General features: G+C 43.4%; 1 protein-coding gene across 6 annotated transcripts in view; it reads left to right on the top strand.

Moving 5' to 3' along the window:
• Positions 1-26,959, top strand: part of LOC126469776 (organic cation transporter protein) — a 298,044-nt gene that overhangs the window by 133,772 nt on the left and 137,313 nt on the right. For 3 of the 6 annotated variants that reach the window (XM_050097006.1, XM_050097008.1, XM_050097009.1), the window contains exon 2: positions 18,592-18,690. The exons of the other annotated variants lie outside the window; for them this stretch is intronic. In XM_050097006.1, the coding sequence (XP_049952963.1) occupies positions 18,616-18,690 (75 nt within the window). In that variant the 5' untranslated portion in view covers positions 18,592-18,615. The remainder of the gene's footprint in view (positions 1-18,591; positions 18,691-26,959) is intronic. 6 annotated transcript variants of the gene reach the window in all.

Below are 26,959 nucleotides of genomic sequence, written 5' to 3'. Positions count from 1 at the left end.
CTACATTTTCTAAGCACTCTCCCAATGAATCTCAACCTGGTACCCGCCTTACCAACAATTAATTTTATATGATCATTCCACTTGAAATCGTTCCGTACGCATACTCCCAGATATTTTACAGAAGTAACTGCTACCAGTGTTTGTTCCGCTATCATATAATCATACAATAAAGGATCCTTCTTTCTATGTATTCGCAATACATTACATTTGTCTATGTTAAGGGTCAGTTGCCACTCCCTGCACCAAGTGCCTATCCGCTGCAGATCTTCCTGTATTTCGCTACAATTTTCTAATGCAGCAACTTCTCTGTATACTACAGCATCATCCGCGAAAAGCCGCATGGAACTTCCGACACTATCTACTAAGTCATTTATATATATTGTGAAAAGCAATGGTCCCATAACACTCCCCTGTGGCACGCCAGAGGTTACTTTAACGTCTGTAGACGTCTCTGCATTGATAACAACATGCTGTGTTCTGTTTGCTAAAAACTCTTCAATCCAGCCACACAGCTGGTCTGATATTCCGTAGGCTCTTACTTTGTTTATCAGGCGACAGTGCGGAACTGTATCAAACGCCTTCCGGAAGTCAAGAAAAATAGCATCTACCTGGGAGCCTGTATCTAATATTTTCTGGGTCTCATGAACAAATAAAGCGAGTTGGGTCTCACACGATCGCTGTTACCGGAATCCATGTTGATTCCTACATAGTAGATTCTGGGTTTCCAAAAACGACATGATACTCGAGCAAAAAACATGTTCTAAAATTCTACAAGAGATCGACCTAAGAGATATAGGTCTATAGTTTTGCGCATCTGCTCGACGACCCTTCTTGAAGACTGGGACTATCTGTGCTCTTTTCCAATCATTTGGAACCCTCCGTTCCTCTAGAGACTTGCGGTACACGGCTGTTAGAAGGGGGGCAAGTTCTTTCGCGTACTCTGTGTCCCGTGGTTAGCGTGAGTAGCTACGGAACGAGAGGTCCCAGGTTCAAGTCTACCCTCGACTGAAAATTTTACTTTCTTTATTTTCGCAAAGTTATGATCTGTCCGTTCGTCCATTGACGTCTCTGTTCACAGTAATAAGTTTAGTGTCTGTGTTTTGCGACCGCACCGCAAAACCGTGCGATTAGTAGACGAAAGGACGTGCCTCTCCAATGGGAACCGAAAACATTTGATCGCAAGGTCATAGATCAACCGATTCCTCCACAGGAAAACACATCTGATATATTCTATACGACACTGGTAACGGCATGTGCGTCACATGACAGGAATATGTTGTCGACCCACCTAACTTGTACACTTAGCGAATGGGTAAAAAGATTCTTCTACCTTGCCCGATTTAGGTTTTCTTGTGGATGCGATAATCACATCCAAAAAAGTGATGAAAACATAAGAGTTTATCACATAAACTGAAAATAAAAACTAAACTTTTCACTCAAGGGAAGACTTGAACCTAGGACCTCTCGTTCCGTAGCCGCTCTCGCTAACCACTAGACCACGGCGCTCCCAGAGTCCCATTGTCCTTGATGTGGCTTATCTTCGCATGGACTACTCAGTTTGTATATTTTAGTAATTTTTTTCATAGTTCCACACAACTTCTTCCTGTTTTATCGATTGATCTGTGTACAGTTTTTCAAGGCCTATCCACTGTGCCAACTTATAACTAAATCTGAGGGGGGTGCGATGGGAAGGTTCCCTTGTCAGTAGCTTTCCATCGTTCGGCTTGTGTGTGTTTGCTGATGTGATCTTATTTCTGTTGCTGCTTTCATGTTCGTTTTTGACTGAAAAAATGGCACTTTGGTATGATTGTACAGAGAAAGACATCATGAAGACTGTGACAAGCAATTACACCTCGTACTTGGCACCACAGGGTAAAAGAAACTGGGGTAGAATATCAGAAGCCTCTATACAAAAACCACTGCACTTGGGATGCTACAGAGATTAGTTGGAAAGCTGATATCATTACATGCAGCTATAATGCATTCTGAACTTTGTAAATAAACAAAAGATCCCGGTGGAAACTGAAATAATTACTCGTAAAACATTTAGTTACTTAGCGATGATATCTTGTGAAATAACAACGAACAGGTTTCCATTAAAGTTGAGCATCCCACATAGAATATCGTAAATATTAATGTATCCTGTGCCACAATATTCTTTTTTGACTAGATATTGAATCCTGTTTAAAAAATGGTTCAAATGGCTCTAAGCACTATGGGACTTAACATCTGAGGTCATCAGTCCCCCAGACTTAGAGCTACTTAAACCTGACTAACCTAAGTACGTCACACACATCTATGCCCGAGGCAGGTTTCGAACCTGCGACCGTAGCAGCAGCGCGGTTCCGGACTGAAGCGCCTAGAACGGCTCGGCCACAGCGGACGGCTCTGTTAAAAGAAGTATACCTTTCCATCGAAAAAAATCTATGTGGATAAAAATGATTCGAGTGTTAATAATACGGCAATATATGCACCTCTTTGTGCGCTACTATTTGCAAAAAACCTCGTTTCGATATCTTGGACCATTAATGAAATAGGACGGCTGTTATGCCCACATGATTCATGTTTCGCATGAAAACAACACTGGGCGCAATTCGCGTAACTGTCCCGCGGGTATAATATCTTGAGAACGGTGATAGATATCGCTCTGCTCTCAGCTTTAAATACAATTTCGGTATGTTAGCTACATTTCCTACACTGCAATAAATGACGAAAAACAAACCATACGAAAAGTCTACGAAATGTGTTTATACCTCTGCAAAAATGTTAATATATCATGCAGTGCCTTACCTCATTGGATGCAGCACAGGAACTAAGACGAATAACGAAAAGTAATTCATTTCCTTATCGGGCGAAGATATACTGTAAGATGTGAAAGACTCGAATTTTTTGACAAAGTAATTTTCTTAAAATGGGATGATAAGTACTCTATTAGCGGCACGCATGTCCTCTGAATCGCGTCGCTGACAGTTCGTGAAAGGAATGAACAAACGTGGAGTAAAAGCGTTATTACTGTGGTTCCCAACTACTGCCGGCGAATTAGATCGAGATGAATAGAAAGTGACACTTCGTTTTCGTCACAGGCTTCTAACATCCCACTAAAAGCTCCAGGAAAGATGCAGTTCTTAGGCGTGAAACAATATTGTCATACCTGTATGTTTGTCTATGCAGCGATTTAATTCTAGAGAAGTTTGAAAGTCAAAAACTTGAGCTGTTGGAGTAACTGCATTTATAGTAGGCTCTTGACTATCCGGCTCGTTACTATCCGGCCCCTGTACTATTCGGTCTACTTGATTAATATCGTAATAATACTTCTCCCTTGTAAAATGAGGACTAATTCACTGTATGTACTGTACTTTTTCAAAGCCATAGCAAGCGACCGCCGTCTACAATGCTGTATTGGCTTTCAAAATGCTTTCAAATGGTTCAAATGGCTCTGAGCACTATGGGACTTAACATCTGAGGTCATCAGTCACCTAGAACTTAGAACTACTTAAACCTAACTAACCTAAGGACATCACACACATCCATGCCCGAGGCAGGATTCGAACCTGCGACCCTGGCGGTCGCGCGGTTCCACACTGAAGCGCCTAGAACCGCTCGGTCACAACGGCCGGCTCAAAATGCTTTACGCGTCTTTTGTGCTTCTAGCACATCTAGGTTCCAATTAAAAAGTACATGTTGTGTTGCTAATGTTGAATAAATTACCGGAACCTCTCTTCAGCAAATTGTACCTAGTAGACCTTTTCCAGCGCTCACAAACAAAAATAAACACGCGCAGAGAGCAGCTCAACCGTGAGTTCTTTGTTCCTGCAGTTGCGTATCAGACGTCCAAACTGTGTGCATTGTTAAATTGTTTTCTGCGGTCCTCTTTTGAAAATTCCGAAATGGGTGATATGTATTACGTAAGAAGTCAGAAAATATTAAAATCAGGTCCTGGTATAAAAAAGGGTGTTTCGAATGATACGGCTGGGGTCGGAAGACAGACTTTGAAGACTCCAGCCCATTCAGCTTTTTTGTTATCCTGCTTGACATTCCTCCACATGCCTGATAGTCAAGAGTCTACTGTATTTTGTACTGGGAGCGGCGAAACCCAGGCGGCAGATGAAATCGCTGCGTCAAGCGCTCCAGGAATTTCAGCACAGGGGAACCACACCGTGCGGCAAAACCAGTTCACAGGTAGCGACCGGAACACGATACGGTCTCCCAGCAGGAGTGTAGGGGGAACAACAAAGTCGCGCTCTCCACGGAATGTACCGAGGACGTTCGTAGCAGTCAAAGGGTTAATATACGGACACGTCTTCCATAACGGATAATTGTAAACCCTTATAGATGACTCGTTGAAAGAACGGGTGAAAATTCATTAGTCAGCTGTAAAAGAGCGAGGTTTTTAAGGTAAACTGTTGTTTTTAACGTAAACTGTTCTTATCTGTTCTTATTATTGAGGTTAGTCCGCTTGTATGTCCATCCCGAAGTGCTATTGTGAAAGGTCTGAAAGATACGTGACTTGGAAGTTACCGTAACTTCTACGTTGGTTCATATGGCTCTAAGCACTACGGGACTTAACATCTGAGGTCATCAGTGCCCTAGACATAGAACTACGTAAACCTAACTACGTAAGGACATCACACACATCCATGCCCGATGCAGGATTCGAATCTGCGACCGTAGCAGCAGCGTGGTTCCAGACTGCAGCGCCTAGAACCGCTCGGCCACAGCGGCCGGCTTCTACGTTAGACTCGAATCGTTTCCCAGCTATAAATTTGTTTAGACTGGGAAATAAGTGAAATAAGTAGACGCCAGAATGTGACAAGTTTGGCAGAAAAATGAGTATTTCAGCTTTCGTGTTACTAATCCCTGAGTTACCTATTGTCACTATTGATAGTTATTATACAAAAATTGTGTTATCCTCTATCTAACTGTTACCTTGTCGATTCTCTCTGTTATATCCGGTAACTTTTGGTAATGTACGGCAAAAATCTGCCATATGCTTACACATTTGTAACTGTTTCTGTATACTGACCATCATTCTCATTGATGTTGCCGGGTCGAAATGAACGGCAATCTTCTTTCTTTATGGAGGTTCTGGGAATGTTTCAACTCCGCCGACCGCTTCCTTGTCGATTTCGCTGGTGAACATATTTCTTGGATCTTCCACTGCAGGGTGTATCTGTCACTTACACAGTCGCAAAGCCCTTTATTTCCAGTTCCAAAAGATTAGGCTCCGTTGGGGCTTCTTTCTTGAAGCGACTAAAAAAGTTTCCTCAAATTCCAACATACGTATCACCCGTCCGTTCCATTCCATGCTCCCATAAGCCAAGACGACGTTCTTCAATTGTGAATCTGCTGGCATCCTCCATTATAACGCAAATGTTTACAACCGTATCACCTTGGTAGCAAAACCGAACACGATCACATGCCGTAGCATTCGCTGAACCACAAGCAAAGCAACACGATCGCATGCCATATTTTCATGAAATGACTCCTGCATTATTGTAATTTGTCGCAAACTAATTATCGCCTGCAATGTTGTAATTTGAGTGACGTTTATCAGAAGACATACGTACTACGAGCAAGGAACATTATTTTCAGTCTTGAATACATTTCCAGATCCATGTAACCGCGAAACTATACGTGAAGTTACTTGAATACTTTCCGACCGTGATTTCTGGCACACCCCGTACAATCTCGGAACATTGTGGTGTCTAGCGGTTGCAGTGCTCTTCGCATCATGGAACAAAGTTGGTCTGTAGACTTTTGAAAATTGCTTTCGGCTTGGACCATAGCGTGCGCCTAGACGATTAGTCTTCCATTGTGTTTCCAAATCACATAGCCACTGCCCGCTTCACCTGTGAAGGAAGAGATAAGATTCCATTTCAGTGGGTCGTAACCACAGGAGATCATTTGCGGTCCCGCAGGAGCCGTTACAATTTTCTGACGTATCATTTGATACCTTCCTCTGTTCTACTAGAAACAGCGTGACAGGACTAATGATTTGAAATAGACAGAACATTCCGTGGATTAGCGCGAGGATGAAGTTAGAGGTAAATATGAAAATATGAAAATATGAAAATTGTACATGCATCCTATGTGAAAAATAAGAATGAAGTGTTATTAGTACCTGTACGTAATGAAAGTTTTAAAGGATTTAATGAACTTAGAAAGCCGGCCGGTGTGGCCAAGCTGTTCTAGGCGCTTCAGTCTGAAACCGCGCGACCGCTACGGTCACAGGTTCAAATCCTGCCTCGGACATGGATGTGTGTGATGTCCTTAGGTTAGTTAGGCTTAAGTAGTTCTAATTTCTATGGGAATGATAACCTCAGATGCTAAGTTCCATAGTGCTCAGAACCATTTGAACCATGAATCTAGAAAAATACTACAGCCAACTACGTATCGCTCCCGTAGCTATCGTTAGAACAAGATTACATTTATTACAACGCGCATAGAGACATTTAAACAGTAATTCTTCCTGCATTTCATACGTGAATAGAACGGGAAGAAGCCCTAAAAATTTGTACGGTGAAAAATACTGATTGCGATGCACTTCGCAATGGCTTGCAGTGTATGGATGTAGAAGTAGAATTAGTTAACCAGAACTATTTTAAGCCTGCCGGTGTGGCTGTGCGGTTCTAAGCGCGTCAGTTTGGAACGCGTGACCGCTACGGTCGCAGGTTCGAATCCTGCCTCGGGCATGGATGTGTGTAATGTCCTTAGGTTAGTTAGGTTTAAGTAGTTCTAAGCTCTAGGGGACCTCAGTAGTTGAGTCCCATAGTGCTCAGAGCCATTTGAACCATTTTTTGAACTATTTTAATTTAGGAAAGCTAAATGTTTATTTTCTCTCCGAATGAACGCTAATACTTGAAATTATACATTATCTGAAAAAAATAGCATCCATTAGATCAGCAAAATTATAAGAAATACGGAGGTAAAATTTCTGATTGCTAGAAAATGATACCGTTTTCCAGTAGTACGTAATCCAATACAATATCGTCTTACTCTGAAAAAAAAAAAAAAAAAAAAATTCGCAACAAGACTGGATATAATCCCAAACATCAGCAATTTTATCTAACCGAATCGAACTACAGTTGTTTAATAATTCGTTATATGTACCGATCAGTAACTGATTCCAATGTTTTATACAATCTATATTGGGAAGTAGTGCTGTGGTTGCGATCATTTCCGGTATATTGTAAGATATGATATCTACAATACTCTTCCTTAATTTTATTAGAGAAAGCATCAAAAATTGTGGTCATGGAATGTACTAATTAGTAGTTGTGAACATGTCAACAGTAGTCCTATATATATTTTTTAAATTTATACTGCACAGATACTACTGCATATCTACATAGATTGATGTACCAAAACACTATGACCACCAGCTTAATAGCTTGTTTTTACGTCTTTGGAACGAAATACGTCACTAATTCTGAGTACCAGGTTCAAAAAATGACTCTGAGCACTATGGGACTTAACATCTATGATCATCAATCCCCTAGAACTTAGAACTACTTAAACCTAACTAACCTAAGGACATCACTGAGTACCAGGGATTCGACAGTTTGTTAGTAGGTTTGTGGAGGTATGTGGCATTAGATGTCCACGCACAGTTCATGTAATTCGCGTAAACAACGGGCCACTCATTTTCGTACGCGGTGATGGTGCCCGATAGCGGCCTAGAAGGATTCCATAGGATTTACATCAAGCGAATTTGGACGCCGAAACATCAACGTGAGTTCACTATAATACTCCTCAAACCACTGTAGCACGTTTCTAGCTCAGCCGCCGGCCGGAGTGGCCGTGCGGTTCTAGGCGCTACAGTGTGGATCCGAGCGGCCGCTACGGTCGCAGGTTCGAATCCTGCCTCGGGCATGGATGTGTGTGATGTCCTTAGGTTAGTTAGGTTTAATTAGTTCTAAGTTCTAGGCGACTGATGACCTCAGAAGTTAAGTCGCATACTGCTCAGAGCCATTGTCTAGCTCAGCCTGCGTCCGCGACGCACTGCACGTTTCAAGCCGCTGTTCACCTAGATGACGGCGTTTGTGGAAACCACCAGCGACCTAGTGTAGCAAAAATGCGATTCACTCGAAGAGCCGACATGTTTCCATTGATCAACGGTCGAATCCCGATGGTCCTGTGCCCACTGCAATCGTAACTGACGATGTCGTTGGCTCAACATGTGAACACGTAGGGTGGTCTGCTGCGGAGATCCTTGATCAACAATGTACCATGAACGGTGTGCTCCGGAACACTTGTGCGCGTACCAGCGTTGTGGTCTTTCGCCAGAGATGCCACAGATCACCATCCGCCGGCCGGTGTGGCCGTGCGGTCTAGGCGCTTCATGTGTGTGATGTCCTTAGGTTAGTTAGGTTTAAGTAGTTCTAAGTTCTAGGGGACTGATGACCACAGAAGTTAAGTCCCATAGTGCTCAGAACCATTTTGAAGATCACCATCTTTCCTGTTTTGCAGACCAGGAAAGCCTCCGAACTCCATACTCTGTGAGGAGTCGTGGACATTCAACCATTTAGTGCCTAGTGGTAGTTTCACTGTCCTACTTTTTTCAGTAGATGCTCACGACAGTAGCACGTAAACATTCGACCAGCTTCGGTGTTAACGAGATACTCGATCACAGACTCTGCGTAATAATAATCTGTCCTTTGTCAAAGTCGCTTATCTCAGTGGTTTTCTCCTTTGCAGCCCATTTTCGCTGGTGTGATCCCACGTCCGTATCTGCTCCGCTTACATACTTTAGTTACCGCATCACGTATCCGCAACGCCACCGGGTGGCATCCAACGTTGCTGTGGGCAGTGCTCACAAGGTTTCGGCTAATCAGTGTATTTCGAAGAATTTTACTTATCTCCAGATCAAGATCAGTTTATAATAACAACAGATTGCTCTCATCGAATTTTTTTCTGTTGTCCTAGTCATTTATTCGTGTTTTGTGGCGTAGAATATTTTATGATTTTACATTTTGCAAATTTCGGAAATACGTATTTTATTTACTAACTAACCTCTTCCAGTTTTGGTGGTTGTTTCTCCGATATTATATATTTTTGAATATTGTTAACCCAATTCATGTTAATTCATATTTGAACATGTTACACTATTTGCTTTAATATGTTATTCTTTTGGACTATACGCTTAGCGCACATACATCGCATGCTTAGACAAATAGAAATGAATATTTTTTTTAATTTCTGTAGCCAACTTAGTCAGCTAGCGCTAGATTTGACGTAAGGAAAGCAATTATCGATACGAAGTCTTTTTGTAACACCACAGTGCTTTACTACGCATGGTCCTGTTTGAGGTGGTATGCTGTAGCCCTCCGACCTGTGAACTGACTTACCCAGTTAGTGATAGGGGTACCAACAGTTTAATGTAGATTCCGAACCACTGAGGCAGAGGTGAAAGAAATGACAAACAAAACTCCTAGTATTGACTGGGGATCGAATACCATACCTTTTGGATTTGTAGTGTGGCATTTTACCACGGAGCCACCAAGCAACAATATTTCATGCTAAAAGGATCGTGAAACTGTTTTACTGCTCACTGTTCTGTTGGAAGTGGTATGTTCCTGTCTGTCTTCTGCTTGAGTTTCCCAGCTAACTAGGTGGCGTCTTACAGTTTATTGTGGAATCCGAATCACGGCGACATTTGACAGCTTGCACGTACGTAATGCGTCATTCAAGGTGTGTTGTTGTGGCCTTCAGTTAAGAGACTGGTTTGGTGCAGCTCTGCATGCTACTCCATCCCGTGCAAACCTCTTCATCTCCAAATAACTACTGCAACCCACATCCATTTGAACCTGCTTACTGTATTAGTCCCTTCGTCTCCCCCTACAATTTTTATCCTCCCAACTTCCCTCCAATACCAAATTGACAATTCTTTGATGCCTCAGAATCTGTCCTATCAGTCAATCCCTTTTTTTAGCTAAGTTATGCCATAAGTTTCTTTTCTCCCCAATTCGATTCATTATCTCCTCATTATCTACGCGATCTCCTATAGCACTACATTTCAAAAGCTTCTGTTCTCTTAGTTTCTGAACTGCCTATCGTCCACGTTCTACTTCCATCCAAAACCACACTCCAGAAAAGACTTCTAACACTTAAATTTTTATCCAATGTTACTAAATTCTTCATTTTCAGAAATGCTTCCCTTGCTAATGCCAGTCTGCGTTTTACTTCTCCTCTACTTCCACTATAATCAGTTATTTTTGTGTACAGACATCAAAACTCATCTAATACTTCCAATGTCTTATTTCCTAATCTAATTCCCTGAACATCGCCTCATTTAATTCGACGACATTCCATTACCCCATGTTACACTTTTGTTAATGCTCTTCTTATAAACTCTTTTCAAGACACTATCCATTCAATTCAACTGTTCCTCCAAGTTCTTTAATGTGTCTGACAGAACTACACTACTGGCCATTAAAATTGCTACGCAAAAAGAAATGCAGATGATAAACGGGTGTTCATTGGACAAATATTATACTAGAACTGACATGTGATTACATTTTCACGCAGTTTGGGTGCATAGATCCTGAGAAGTCAGTACCCAGAACAACCACCTCTGGCCGTAATAACGGCCTTGATACGCCTGGGCGACCGTCGCGGTCGCGCTGTTCCAGACTGAAGCACCTAGAACCGCTCGGCCACAAACAGAGCTTGGATGGCGTGTACAGGTACAGCTGCCATGCAGCTTCAACACGATACCACAGTTCAACAAGGGTAGTGACTGGCGTATTGTGACGAGCCAATTGCTCGGCCACCATTGACCAGACGTTTTCAATTGGTGAGAGATCTGGAGAATGTGCTGGCCAGGGCTGCAGTCGAAAATTTTCTGTATCCAGAAAGGCCCGTAAAGGACCTACACCATGCGCTCGTGCATTATCCTGCTGAAATGTAGGGTTTCGCAGGGATTGAATTAAGGGTAGAGCCACGGGTCGTAACACATCTGAAATATAACGTCCACTGTTCAGAGTGCCGTCAATGCGAACAAGAGGTGACCGAGACGTATAACCACTGGCACCCCGTACGATCACGCCGGGTGATACGCCAGTATGGCGATGACGAATACACGCTTCCAATGTGCGTTCACCGAGATGTCGCCAAACACGGATGCGAACATCGTGATGCTGTAAACAAAACCTGGATTCATCCGAAAAAATGACGTTTTGCCATTCGTGCATCCAGGTTCGTCGTTGGGTACACCATCGAAGGCGCTCCTATCTGTGATGCAGCGTCAAGGGTAACCGCAGCCATGGTCTCCGAGCTGATAGTGCATGGTGCTGCAAACGTCGTCGAACTATTCGTGCAGATGGTTGTTGTCTTGCAAACGTCCCCATCTGTTGACTCAGGGATCGAGACGTGGCTGAACGATCCGTTACAACCATGGGGATAAGATGCCTGTCATCTCGACTGCTAGTGATACGAGGCCGTTGGGATCCAGCACAGCGTCCCCTATTACCCTCCTGAACCCACCGATTCCGTATTCTGCTAAGTCATTGGATCTCCACCAACTCGAGCAGCCATGTCGCGATACGATAAACCGCAATCGCGATAGCTACAATCCGCCCTGTATCAAAGTCGGAAACGTGATGGTACGCATTTCTCCTCCTTACACGAGGCATCACAATATTTCACCAGGCAACGCCGGTCAACTGCTGTTTGTGTATGAGAAATCGGTTGGAAACTTTCCTCACGTCAGCACGTTATAGGTGTCGCAACCGGCGCCAAACTTGTGTGAATGCTCTGGAAAGCTAATCATTTGCATATCAAATCATCTTCTTCCTGTAGGTTAAATTTCCCGTCTGTAGCACGTCATCTTCGTGGTGTAGCAGTTTTAATGTCCTGTAGTGTACAATGTTAACGCTAAACCTAAAAGTTTTAATTTCTTCTCCTTGGACTTTAGTTTCTTCTCTAAGTTTTTGTTTTGTTTTGTTTCGTTTCCTTTGCTACTTGCTCGTTGTATAGCTCGCATAACATCGGGGATAGGCTTTTTTCACTCACTTCTTAACCACAGCTTCCCTTTCGAGTCCTACAGATCTTGTAACTGCAGTCTGGTTTCTGTACAACTTGTGTTTAACGTTTGGCTTTCTATATCTTATCCCTGTTATCGTCCCCTGCACATTGTCAAAAACTTTCTTTAAGTGTACAAGCGCTATAAACATGAGTTTGCTTTCTTTTAACTTATCTTCTAAGGTAAGTCGAAGGGTCGGTATACCCTCTCGTGTTCTTACATTTCTCGGGATCCAAAAATGACGTCGGCTACTACAAGTTTTTCCCTTCTTCTGTAAATAATTCGTGTCAGTATTTTGCAACCATGGCTTATTAAACTGATAGTTCTGTAATACCCAGACTTGACAGCACCTGCATTTTTTGGAAGTGGAATTATTAGATTCTTCCTGAAGTCTGATAGTAATTCGCCTATCTCATATACACGTGGTGTACGAAAACGTGAAAACACAAAACATGCTTTATACGGTGTACGGAAACCATTGGCGCCGGCCGGGGTGGCTGAGCGGTTCTAGGCGCTACAGTCTGGAATCGCGCGACCGCTACGGGCGCAGGTTCGAATCCTGCCTCGGACATGGATGTGTGTGATGTCCTTAGGTTAGTTAGGTTTAAGTAGTTAAGTTCAAGGGGACTGATGACCTCGGCAGTTAAGTCCCATAGTGCTCAGAGCCATTTGAACCATTTTTTTGGAAACCATTGGCTGTCAAAACACCTTTCAGCTGTCTCAGAATGAATAAATGCAGTTCCTTTTTGGTTTTCAAGGGAATCTTGTACCATTTCTCCTCCAAAATAATAGCAAGTCGAGTAATTGTGATGGAGGAGAATAGCGGAGGAGGAGGAGGAGGAGGAGGAGGAGGAGATTAGTGTTTAACGTCCCTTTGACAACGGGTTCACTAGAGACGGAGCACAAGCTCGGATTAGGGAAGGATGGGTAAGAAAATCGGCCGTGTCCTTTCAAAGAAACCATTCCGGCATTTGCCTGAAGCGACTTAGGGAAATCATGGAATATCTAAATTTGGATGGCCGGACGCAGGTTTGAACCGTTGCCCTTCCGAATGCGAGTCCAATGTGCAAACCAGGTGAATAGAGATCGCACACTCTTCTCTCCAAAGTGGACCAAAAAGGCTCAATAATATTATGATCTGGTGCCTGTGGAGGCCAGGTGAAATACGAAAATCCATCCTCGTGCTCATAAAATCATCCTGGACGATGCGAGCTATGTGAACAAGGGCTCTGTCGTCTCAGAACACAGCATCACCATTGAGGAACAAACATTGTACCATGGAATGGACCTTATCAACCAAAATGGTCATAGAATCCCTGGCAATAATGCGACCTCGTAGAGTAACGACGGGACCCATGGAATACCACAATGTGACTGCCAAATGGTCATTGAACTCCTGGCATTTTTCACTCTTGCGACGTAAACTCGGCCATTAGTTGGAAACAGTGGGAAAAACAAGACTCATCCGACCAAATGACAATCTCCCATTGCTCCATACTCCAGGTTTTATGGCTTCGGCAACCACGTTTCCCAGTAGCTAGCATTTGCATCACTGGTGAGTGGTTTTGGAATTACAATTCACTCTGCAATTCCCTGCTTATGGAGCTCTCTTAGTGGTGTTTTGGTGCTGACAGAGGTCGCAAGCCGGCCGCGGTGGCGGTGCGGTTCTACGCGCTTCAGTCCGGAACCGCGCGACTACTACGGTAGAAGGTTCGAATCCACGGGCATGGGTGTGTGTAATGTCCTTAGGTTAGTTAGGTTTAAGTAGTTCTAAGTCTAGGGGACTGATGACCTCAGATGTTAAGTTCCATAGTGCTCAGAGCCATTTGAACCATTATTGGAGGTCGCAAATGCAACATTCAGTTCTGCAGTGACATTTTCAGCTGTGGTCCTCTTATTTTTCGCCACAATGCCCTTAAGTGATCGTCCGTCACGATCACTCAACGCACAGTTTCGCCCATGTTATGGTTCAAAAATGGCTCTAAGCACTATGGTATTTAACATCTGAGGTCATCAGTCCCCTAGACTTAGAACTACTTAAACCTAACTAACCTAAGGACATCACACACATCCATGCCCGAGGCAGGATTCGAACCTGCGACCTTAGCAGCAGCGCTGTTCCGGACTGAAGTGCCTAGAACCGCTCGGCCACAGCGGCCAGCGTCCATATTATGACTTAATTGTAGTAAATATTGCAAGATCACAGGCTAATGTAAACGCGATATGCCATTGCAAATGTGAAATGCTGGTACATTGATAGCCGGTGTAACCGCCAGAAAGTAAAATACAAGCATACAAACGTGCATGAATTGTGTCGTGCACGTGCCGGATGTCAGACTGTTGGATGGAGTTCCATGCCTCTTGCACTTGGTCGGTCAGTACAGGAACTGTTAATGCTGTTTGTGGATGACGCTGCAGTTGTCGTCCGATATGCGCTCGATTGGAGACAGACATGGTGATCGAGCGAGCCAAGACAACAAGTCGACAATCTGTACAGCATGTTGGGCTACAACAGCGGTATTTGGGTGAACGTTATCCTACTGGAAAACACCCCCTGGAACGCCTTTTATGAATGACAGCACAACAGGTCGAATTACTAGACCGACGTACAAATCTGCAGTCAACATGCGTGGAATAATTACGAGAGTGCTCCTGCCGTCATACGAAATCGCTCCGCACACCATAGCTCCAGGTATAGGTCAAGAGTGTCTTAGCATTCAGAATGGTTGGTTACAGGACCTCAACTGGCCCCCTTCTAACCAACACACGGCCATCACTGGCACCGGCGCAGAGCCAGCTTTCATCAGAAAACACAACAAACCTCCACCTGTCCTCCAATGTGCTCTCGCTGGACACCACAGAAGTCGAAAATGATGGTAGTTTCGGATCGGTAGAATGTACGCTACATGGCGTTTGGCTCGGAGCTATTCTTGCAGTAACCGATTTGTGACAGTTCTTTCTATCATTGTAGTGCTATCTGCTGCTCAAATTGCTGCTGCAGATGCAGTACGATGCGCAGAGCTGTATTCTGTCTCGGTAGTGCCACGTGGCCGTCCAGAGCTTGATCTTCATGCGACCGTACATTCTCGTGACCACCGCTGCCAGCAGTCACGGACAGTGGCTACAACCCGGCCAAATCTTCCTACAGTATCGCAGAAGGAACATCTAGCTTCTCGTAGCCCTATTACACGACCTCATTCAAACTTAGTGAGATGTTGTTGATGCGCCTTTTTCGCCTTAAAGGCATTATTGACTAACATCAGCTCACCACGTCCAAGCTCACACCATTACAGCATACAGGGTGTCCAGAAAAGGACTCCCTGATTTCATAATTAAATATCTCGAAAACAAAGATCGATAGAGGAATGCAGTAAACGGTATGTTTATTGTGAAAGCTGTAAGAAGTTTATACAGCAGTTTGAAATAATAGTTACAAAAGCTGCTAACAGATGGCGCTGTACGCTGTACAGCTCATATCAGTATACATAAGTGAAATAATCGTATGAAAACAATCTTTGCAAGCAATCACATCACAATGTTTTCAAAATGTTCACCATTGGCACTACAGAGGTGGCGCAAACGAAGAATGAAATTCGCCATCACATTTCGTAGTGTCTCAACCGAAATGGATTCACATGCCGATTCAAGCTCGTCCAGCGTGGCGGGATGCCTCGGGTAGACCATGTCTTTCACTGTACCCCACAAAAAAAAGTCACAGGGAGTCAAATCCGGCGAATATGGAGGCCAGTAAATTTGGGATATTCCAAAGCAATGACTCGATTCCCGATGTATTCCTCAAGAAAGCGAAACACTTGTTCGGTCCGATGTGGTCGGGCTCCATCTTGCATAAGCCATTCAGTACCTGGTCGATCCTCTAACGCTTGCTGTGTGGCGACAAATTGTTCCAAATTGCAACGTAACGTGCACCAGTGACCGTTTCTCGAATGAAAAAAGGGCCAATAATGCCTCTGCTGCATACTGCAGCCCACACAGTAACTTTAGGAGAATACAGGGGTTTCGCTTCACACCAATACGGCTTTTCGGAACCCCAAAATCGCCAGTTCTGCTTATTCACGTAACCATTCAGGTGGAAGTGTGCTTCATCTGTAAACCAGATGCAGCCAACATCAAATCCTTCACTATCAATCATTGTGAGCATCTGATTAGCAAAGGCAACCCTTTGTTGCACAGCTCGTACGGGTATGGTCTGGTGCGTTTGAATTTGGAATGGAAACATGTGTAGGCTCTTTCTCAGTATTATGCGTGCTGGAACGCTTCAAACCAGTCTCAGATGCAATTCTACGGACGGATGACATTGGATTTCGCTGAATAATTCCAGAAACTGTGGCGATATTTTCAGGCGTAAGTGCGGTTTGCTTGCGGCCAACATGCCCCACTAGATCATCAGTTACGCTGCCTGTTCGTTGTAATTTTGCGAAGAGTGTACGAATGGTTTTCGCATCGGGTCCTTTTGGAACACTAAACCGTGCTTGAAGACTTCGCCTTGTTGCCGTAGGACTCTCTTCTGACCTGTGGTACTCTAAAACCATGTACTCCATTGAACAACGCGTTTTTCTGGTGCTAATCTCTTCCTTCCGTACGCTAACCTCCTTTGACGTTTCAATAGTAGAACTGATCGCTCTGGGCTTCGGATCACTATTTATACCAGGCCTTACGTATGGCGATTACAGCGCCATCTGTTAGCAGCTTTTGTAACTATTATTTCAAACTGCTGTATAAACTTCTTACAGCTTTCACAATAAACATACCGTTTACTGCATTCCTCTATCGATCTTTATTTTCGAGATATTTAATTTTGAAATCAGGGAGTCCTTTTCTGGACACCCTGTATATTCAAAGCAAACCTAATTTGCGTCCTCATGGTGGCGCTTCTTCGCCGCTCATACGCTACTGGGACGAAATATGAGTAAACATCATCTTTCAAATGTAGGGACACGCCTACCAACTTTCGTTTATGTCGCACAAATCCTTCTAGGTGTTGCGACTTTTTTTCGTTAGTGTATAATATTGTCTTCAAGTTCACTTCGCTTGTAGAGGCCCCATCTGATTTTTTTATATTCATACAGTTGATCCACTTTCCTCCAAAGGTCTGCTTAATTTTCCTGTAGTCGGTATCTATCTTTCCATTAGTTAGACATTCAACGTGTTAAAAGCGATAAATGCCAGAAAACGTATCCTGGAATCGATCAATGATCTGACCCCGAACTTTTGGTTTTGTTGTCTGATACCTGTTAACACAGCTACCAAGAAACCCTACGTACATCATGAGTGCGAGAAACTTAGACTCACGTCGCATAAACGTTTTAGAAGCTCACTTGACGTCCTCTGGTTTAATAGTGTTTATTATTTCTGGAGACGTAATGATGACAGATGGTTGGGTTGTTTGGAGGAAGAAACCAAACAGCGAGGTCATCGGTCTCATCGGATTAGGGAAGGTTGGGGAAGGAAGTCGGCCGTGCCCTTTCAAAGCCACCGCAGTATTTGCTCGGAGAGATTTAGGGAAATCACGGAAAACCTAAATTAGGATGGCCGGACGCGGGTTTGAACCGTTGTCCTCCCGAATGCGAGTCCAGTGTGCTAACCACTGCGCCACCTCGCTCGGTAATGATGACAGAAACCTGCAAGTTTAAATTTTAAATCATTTTTACTTATCGAATATATTCTGATTACGGTTTTTCTTTCTCATTAAGTGTTCAAATGGCTGTAAGCACTATGGGACTTAACATCTGCCGGTCGGTGTGGCCGAGCGGTTCTAGGCGCTTCAGTCTGGAACCGCGAGACCGCTACGGTCGTAGGTTCGAATCCTGCCTCGGGCATGGATGTGTGTGATGTCCTTAGGTTAGTTGGGTTTAAGTAGTTCTAAGTTCTAGGGGACTGATGATCTCGGATGTTAAGTCCCATAGTGCTCAGAGCCATTTGAACTTAACATCTGAGGTCATCAGTCCCCTAGACTTAGAACGACTTAAACCTAACTAACCTAAGGACATCACATATATCCGTGCCCGAGGCAGGATTCGAACCTGCGATCGCAGCAGCAGCGCGGTTCCGGATTGATTCACCTAGAACCGTTCGGCCACAGCGGCCGGCTCTCATTAAGTGTGTTGCCAGCAACAATAGGGGCTGCGGTTTATAATGACCTCTATCTGAGATAATTCGGCAAAAAGTGTAAAAGTACAGTCTCATGGAAATGTGCATACTGGTAGCTTCATGTGAGAGAATGGTACATGTATGAAGCGCAATAACCGCATAACCACGTATCTACTAGAATGACTGTTGATATCTGCTAAATGAGTCCTTGCGGATCTCCCAAGGTGCTAGGTACACTGACTGTGCAGATAGGCGCCACCACGATTTCCCCAGATACAGCGCGAGTAAGCGTGAGACGGTGTACGACGTAAAGCTAGCGCGTTAGACGCGTGGCCCGCCCACAACGATGACTGAGAGGCGTCCTCGCTTCAGCCGTCAGCGGGGTAGCTGCTGCGCAAGCACCGTCAGCGCTCTAGATTGCGGCATAAGTCATGACTCTTGTGTTTCTCTTATCTTGGCAGGGACTAGCGCCCAGATGAGGCGCCATGGAAGAGAGCGCGTTTCTGTTAGACCACGAGGATGCGGGCCGCGAATTCAGCAGCACGTGCCCGTTGCTGCAGGTACGTTGCGCATGACGCACTTCTAGTGCACTGGTGATGGAGTCTGTGTGGTGAAGGATTTGGTCTTACAAATGGCGAAACATAGAATTTACAAATGCCGTTTTCTCCGTGTGTATAAAACCTACTGACGAACCGAGATAAAAAGAAATTTCAGTCATCCATCGGAATATTTCATAACGTCAATAGGTAAGATGAATGTAACACCGATAACTAGAGTTATTTTTAAAAGAACTCCCTCATATGTGCCATACTTCCTGAAGGTATCCAGACCTGGGTTGTGGTACAGGTACTGATATTTTTATCTGATACGAAGCTACCTAAGATGTCTGTTTCTATTTTTTGTTAATTTACAGTATCGTAATGGCAATGATAGGTACACCAGTAATGAGTGTTCTCTGATATTAAACCACTAATTGTCGTTTCTCAGCCAGACTGCGATACCATTATATTTTCGTTATTATTATTCTTTTGAGTTCTGTATTCACACAGTGCAATCGGTGTGATATTTCTGCCTCATGCAAGAGAGCATTAATTTATTTTTATAATAAAGGCTTCGAACCGGAGCCCGACGCCATTACTAATTATCAAGCGAAGTCGTTTTTCCTTGATTTGATATTAGTAAATAGGCAAAAGTTTATGTGTGTAAAAAGGCTACTTATTTGTCCTCTACGGCTAGTTTTAAGTAGTAAATGTTTACAGATAACTTAGAAATATACACAAAATGTTAATGTTAAATCTGCAGCTGTACACGAATTATGAGCTGCCGGTATATAATGCAAAACCTATTTAACGCGCACTGTTTACGAATGTCGGTAGAGGGCGAAGTCAGCTAATTGCGTCAGGACCATATACGTTTTAAAACAGAAATAGAAACACAACTAATCAGTCAGTATGTTTTACGTCCTTTTTATTTACGAAGTGTTTTGCAGGTTTTTCCCCATCATCAGTGGCAGTTCCGGTGCTTACCTTTTGTGCATTGCTTCTCGGAAACCAACGACATCGAAATATCTAGAATGTTTAAGGTTTATATCTTTGGTTGGAATCGGGATAATGAAGTATATGACGATGGGGCAAAGCCTCCGAAACGCGTCATTGATAAAAGGGAACAGTTACGATAAGACCATCAAACATGTGTATGTGCAAAGCTATAGACTTTTTACAATTATTAAATGTAAATAGAGAAAAATTACTTAATGATTTATTTTTTCTTCGCTTATCCATGTTTCACCACCTCGTATACTTAGTTTATTAGTTATGGGGGGAAAAGGACCCATAAAAGTACTCGACCGCCACTTTAAGTAATTAAACGTTTTGATAGATACTAAGAAATAGTTCGAAGATGATTTTTACTTAACCGTTCTTCTACTTCATACATAAAAAGTGTGGTGACGTGTGACTTGTGTGTGAGTGTTTTGTGTGTGCACGTCACGAAGCGGAACTCTAGGGTTGCACAGGAAGATCCTTCGTGCACCAATAGCCTTGTTAATTAAATGTGTTTCTTAGATTTTGATTTTTCATTGTGATCGCTGGTATTACAAGTGTTGCAGGATGCATAGATTTCAGGGTTCCTCTCAGACTCACGTTGCAAGAAATGTCGTTCTCTCTGTAACTGAGGGATGCAGATTATGAGTGTTCGAAGTTCTTACAATGTAAATATGTTTGCAGCTGTCGCTGAGATTATGGGAGGGAGAGATGGGTAGGTGGTAGAAAGAGAGAAAGCGAGGACAGTGAACACACGAATTTTCATTTTGTGTAAGGATGCTGTATTCGATATGGCCTCTCAGATACACAGCTTTCACTGGCAATAAAGCAAAGCCCATATAGAAGTCGCAGCTTCCTTACACTGATACTTATACTAACTTCTTTATTTTCTATCCTCTGAAGACATCCCGGATATCAGTTATGTTCTATTCTGAGAACTGTTGGAGGATTTTGTTGAGTAAATCATTGGGTTAGAGTCAAATCTGTGCGAGAGAATAGGTGAGACAAGAGGTTTGCTTGCTACTGATAAAAAGGGAGATTAGAGTTTAACGTCTCATGAACGACAGGGTAATTAGAAATGGAGAACAAGCTCGGATAAGACATGGACGGGGAAGAAAATCGTCCGTGTCTTTTCCAAATAAATCATCGCGGCATTTGCCTTAAGCAGTTTAAAGGAACCTAGATCTGGATGGTCAATCTGAGATCCGAACTACCAGTGTCTTACCTCTGCACCACCTTGCTCAGTTGTTTGATAATTTCGGGTGGTTGGTTCAAGAAGGAACGAGGATGAGTGATAACAAGGTGCTGGCCTAGGAAAGGTGATAACTTTTCCACCGAAATGGAATCTGGAACGTACGGAAAGGAGTCCTTTGTTATAGGGTGTGGGAGTTCTCAAACAGCCTAATGTTTTGCACTGACATTACAGTGTAGTAGATAATTTTTTCAGTTTGTCTTTTCAGAGGGCTCTGTCTATTGAACGGTCTGGTACATTACATTCGGAATCGTGGGACAGGTTATCGACTGGGCTTTTGTGAGACTGGGTGTGAAACGGTTGGAGGTATTGCTGGTGACAGGACGATGATGATGATGTTTGGTTTGTGGGGCGCTCAACTGCGCGGTCATTAGCGCCCGTACAAAGTCTCAATTTTCACACAGTCCAATTTTTTCACATTCCAATCTAATCACTGTCACGAGTGATGATGATATGATGAGGAAAACACAAACACCCAGTCCCCGGGCAGAGAAATTCCCATACCCGGCCAGGAATCGAACACAGGACCCCGTGATCCAGAGGCTGTAGCGCTAGTCACTTTTTTTCCGTTGGTGATCGTTGTGTTTGGTCGTTGCGGACGTCACATGGCATCCGTTAAAGTTCGTTTGTTGATCCTTCCACTCAGTTTTTTATGACAGAGGCCAACCACCTCTCTGACCGAACACGCTGAGCTACCGCGCCGGCGCCACTAGACCACGAGCTGCGGACTGGTGACAAGAGGGTTCAAGTTTGAGTATTGCTTGTCAATATGGAATATTATCCAAAGGAAGCTAAGCTTGCAGTGGTGTTCTTGATAGGGCCGACCTTGTGTCTGGGTTGATTTATGAAACCCGCATTCGCGATAGTGATTCAATCAGTAAATAGCCGAAGTATGTAGAACCGAACTATTAGATAAGCAGAGAGATTTCCGAGTTTCCAGTTAGGGTGGGTGTTCATTTACTGTTCAGTTTTCTGTTGCATATTTCTTGAGCTCTTTCCTAAATGAGGTTGGTATGCACAGGTGGAATTATCTGGGAATGCTTTCCGAAATATGAAAATCACTCATTGGTAGAAGGTAGCAGACTGTATATTTTGTAAGACTCTGGAATAGAAATGAGGATTTTATAGTAACGGAAACACTTTAACACTTTTCGAGCTGCAAGTATACTTGTTAATGGAGCTGATGGGGATGGTTTTGAAGTGGAAATGGGAATTGTCCCTGCTGTTGTTACTCTTGTAGGAGTAGGTTACGACTCTTCTGCAGGTGCTGATGTTGCTGCTACTGCTGATGATGATGAACCAGAAGGGAGATGAAGCAGAAAAGGAGAATATATTTGATGAGAAAATAGCGAGCTCTAAAACCGTGGAGGAATATGTGTGTATGAGAGTAGCGACTGCTGTTTGTGGTGTGTATTATGGGTAATTCTGTAGATGGATTCAGTGGTGACTATAAGATGGTATTGGGTGCTGCCGGTTTATATGGTTTGGGACAGTGAAGGATATTATTAAGAAGAAAGGTTCAGTTAAGATCTGTTGACGTGGCATGAAACAATAAACTGTAGCCACAGCAGCGATGAGATATATTTTCTGGGGACTACTAAAAGCGTCGCTTCATGCCAGGAATCGACAACAATGATGATGAACTGCGGAACTTCACGGAATAATTAAATACGAAGACAAGGATACAGACGATATACTGGTACAAAAAAAATTTCTTGCCGATACTGGCTAAAAGAGGAAGTTTCTACATCTTAATCTACATCTACATCCATACTCCGCAAGCCACCTGACGGTGTGTGGTGGAGGGTACCTTGAGTACCTCTATAGGTTCTCCCTTCTATTCCAGTCTCGTATTGTTCGTGGAAAGAAGGACTGTCGGTATGCCTCTGTGTGTGCTCTAATTTCTCTGATTTTATCCTCATGGTCTCTTCTCGAGATATACGTAGGAGGGAGCAATATACTGCTTGACTCCTCGGTGAAGGTATGTTCTCGAAACTTAAACAAAAGCCCGTACCGAGCTACTGAGTGTCTCTCCTGCAGAGTCTTCCACTGGAGTTTATCTATCATCTCCGTAACGCTTTCGCGATTACTAAATGATCCTGTAACGAAGCGCGCTGCCCTCCGTTGGAATTGATTGTTCATTTAGGGTCTTCTGCAATATATTCATATGTGTAGGGAAGTCTTCTTAGGCTGCGATCTAGCTCTACTTTGAATGTTTACACCTCTCATGTTCTGGAGGTTTAATTTAAATGCTTCATATACAAATAATGCAAGAATTTCCATACCTGGATTAGTGTTCAGAGTCTGACTAAATACTAACAGAAATTACTTTTATAAAGCCCGCATCTCGTGGTCGTGCGGTAGCGTTCTCGCTTCCCACGCCCGGGTTCCCGGGTTCGATTCCCGGCGGCGTCAGGGATTTTCTCTGCCTCGTGATGGCTGGGTGTTGTGTGCTGTCCTTAGGTTAGTTAGGTTTTAGTAGTTCTAAGTTCTAGGGGACTGATGACCATAGATGTTAAGTCCCATAGTGCTCAGAGCCATTTGAACCATTTTGAACTTTTATAAAACTATGTTACTCCTGATACGTTTGCAACACTGCTTAATGCTCGTGCTTTGTACCAATATGCACATACTGCTTTCGTATAGCTCCTCCAGCATCTAAAAATATTTTGAACGAGCGTCTAGAGGAACTGCACATGAGGCACTGTAGTTTTCGGAAAATTACATTTGCGAATACGTACATTAGAAGTTCCACAAAACGCATAGCATCTGAAGAAAAGCATATCTAAAAAGGATCACAATGCCGGACAGATGTTTTCGTGAAATACAGTTTTGCCGTGTCCTGTTGGTTTGATGTGTCATTGATTAAACTTTGACGTATGAATTCCAAGGTTAAAGGTACGGTGAGCGGTTGGAAACGCTTTTAGTATTTGAAAAACTCGAAGTTCAATGACGATATCATTATTACTTACAGAGAATTGCTGATTAATTTCCTTTTGGTATAATTAATAACGACTTGCCTCGAGGTTCTTAGATCTGCAGATTACTGTCTTTAAACAAATTGCAACGCATCCAGTTGACGTCCCCATTTCTTACGACTGGCCATCACCGTAAGCACTGCACTCTGACAAACTGCCCCTATCACGGACCCTTCAGTCCTCATTAGAGCATGCTCGAGCTTTTCAGTCAACATGTAGATGACTCTGTGACCCCACATTAGTGCGTAATGTGCAAGAACAATGGGCCACGTAGCTTAGAATACGATAAGATGGGTTTCCCCGGTATCGTACAAAATAAACCACAGTCCATCTCCGGAATCAAGTGGCTCAAACTGACAGATACACTTCTCCGCAACGATGTTCCGCGAGTGACTCTAATTTAGACTTTTATCCATTTGAGTGATAATTCCATACACTGCACCATAGATAGGAACAGCGAATTCACTCCACATCGTTTCGAATATATAGGCCGAAGTATCTGATCGACGTAGGAAGCATAAATTTTTCCGTTGTGTGAGTTCAAACAAGTTGAAACATCCCCTTAGAAAAATTACACATGACTGTGCTTAAACTGACACACAATATTTTTAGCGCAACGCAATCTGACTTTCAAAAATCCCTACAAAAGAATGGCCCTGACTAACATTAACCTATACGTTTCACAAATTACTTACCTCACAAAAATCTTGGTTACTCGAACTACTGCAATGCAGCGAGCGCCACTACTGCCTGCTAAATAAACGATTCAAACTACGGAAGGCACTAACTACTGATAGGCATAGTTAGCAAATGAAAGATTTTTATAGAGAACAAACAATGTATTTACCTTAATAGTCATCAAAAGTCATAATATATATAGCAGTTCATGACATCCAGTCTTACAAATTTCAAAATTCCGCCATTTCTCTCCCCACATCCACCACTGCTGGCGGCTCACCTCCAACTGCGCAACGCTACGCGCTGTTAACAGCCAACTGCCCAACGCTACAAAGGCCGACAACAATGCAAACTAGCCACAGACTGCACACAGCACAGTCAGTGATTCTCATACAGAGCGCTACGTGGCGTTACCAACATAAAAACCTAAACAGCCTACTTACAAAGTATTCTGGTATGCGTTACGTAACAACTCGACTCGTCTCGGGCCACTTAGCTGTAATTACAACAGATGAAATCCTTCTCTAGGTCGTTCTGAGTTTCACTGTATTCGTCCCTCTACGAGGAAACAGAAACATCACCCGATGATTGTTTAGAAATGGTTCAAATGGCTCTGAGCACTATGGGATTTAACATCTATGGTCATCAGTCCCCTAGAACTTAGAACTACTTAAACTTAACTAACCTAAGGACATCACACAACACCCAGACATCACGAGGCAGAGAAAATCCCTGACTCCGCCGGGAATCGAACCCGGGAACCCGGGCGCGGGAAGCGAGAACGCTACCGCACGACCACGAGTTGCGGACAAATGTTTAGAAGTTTTATTAATAATGGCTAGCGATGTCATATGTACGAGCGCATGCTGAAAAGTAATACCTCCGAATTTCTGGTGAAAACTTTCGAAGTTTTTTAAATTATTATTATCATTCTCGTCTCAAAAACATGCAGGTACATGTACATACGTCTTACATGGTTATGATTAAATTACTTTTGACCAAAACTTGGCCACTTCCAGTGCATTTTCTGTTGCTTGTTGAAGATCATCTTCTGTACAGGAGACTGGCACAATCGACACCGAAGCATGTGCCGAACTGTTTGTTCTTCTCCACAGTCACACCGAATATCATTTGGATCAGTGTATCCCCATCTTGCCAAGTTAACTTTTGATCTTCCATCGCCGGCCGGAGCGGCCGTGCGGTTCTAGGCGCTACAGTCTGGAGCCGAGCGACCGCTACGGTCGCAGGTTAGAATCCTGCCTCGGGCATGGATGTGTGTGATGTCCTTGGTTAGTTAGTTTTAATTAGTTCTAAGTTCTAGGCGACGGATGACCTCAGAAGTTAAGTCGCATAGTGCTCAGAGCCATTTGAACCATTTTGATCTTCCATCTCCGGATCTCAATCTATTCAAGGGCTTTCAAGTTGTCCATTCCTCGTCATGGCCTGGAGGTAAAGCTTTAACAAATTTTTTCCAGCCGGGGGGAAGGTAGGTCGTAGCCCTCCATAGTTGTAACTTATATACCTGAGCCCTATTCAGGGCCACAGTTAACGTTTATATCTATTAACATAGAAAGCATCACAAGCCAAAGAAGAACTTTATTCATTGGCGACTCCATGGAGTGTTCTGTGCATCACGACCAGATAATGGATATAATTGGAAGGAGAAACAGCATTGGAGTTTATGTGATCGCTCTAAGCTTGTTGATACCAGTGCCTACCAATTTTAATTGTATATTGCAGCACTGAGGATGGTCACTAAGTGACCAAAAATCGACTTTGCGGATAATGAAACAAAAAAATACGACCAATGCTGTTTCTCCTTCCAAAGAAGAACTGCTACGAGAACTATGCAGTGCCATATACTGTGCATACAGGAGCTTTTGAAATGAAACAAACATTATTAACATTCTACATCTCTATTCTTCGTGTGTACATATTTGATTCCGAATTGTAGCGTGTAACATGGCGATGTGTAACGTAACTATGTCGGTGCTTCAGAAAGAGCGTGCTGTAATCGAATTTTGAATTCGAAGAGTTCGTCCACGTATGGAGCACCCTCTCCTTCAGCATGACAATGCTAGACCACACATGAGCGCTGCGACAACTGCAACAATCCGACGCCTTGGGTTCACTGTCATCCATCATGCTCCATACACTCCCGACTTGGTCCCATACGATTTCCATATTTCCAGAACTTAAAAGAACACCTTCGAGGACTTCACTTTAATAGTAATGAAGTGGTGCAGGTATGGGTGAGGTTGTGACTCCGTCAACAAAGTCAGCCATCCTACAGTGACGGTATCAACAAACTGGTCTCTCGTTGGAAGAAATGTGTTCACCGCCGAGATGGCTATGGTGAGAAATAAATATGAAGACGTGA

The sequence above is a fragment of the Schistocerca serialis genome, chromosome 3 (assembly GCF_023864345.2).
Source record: "Schistocerca serialis cubense isolate TAMUIC-IGC-003099 chromosome 3, iqSchSeri2.2, whole genome shotgun sequence".
Classification (NCBI taxonomy): domain Eukaryota; kingdom Metazoa; phylum Arthropoda; class Insecta; order Orthoptera; family Acrididae; genus Schistocerca; species Schistocerca serialis.
This window is presented reverse-complemented; position numbering and strand designations above follow the sequence as displayed.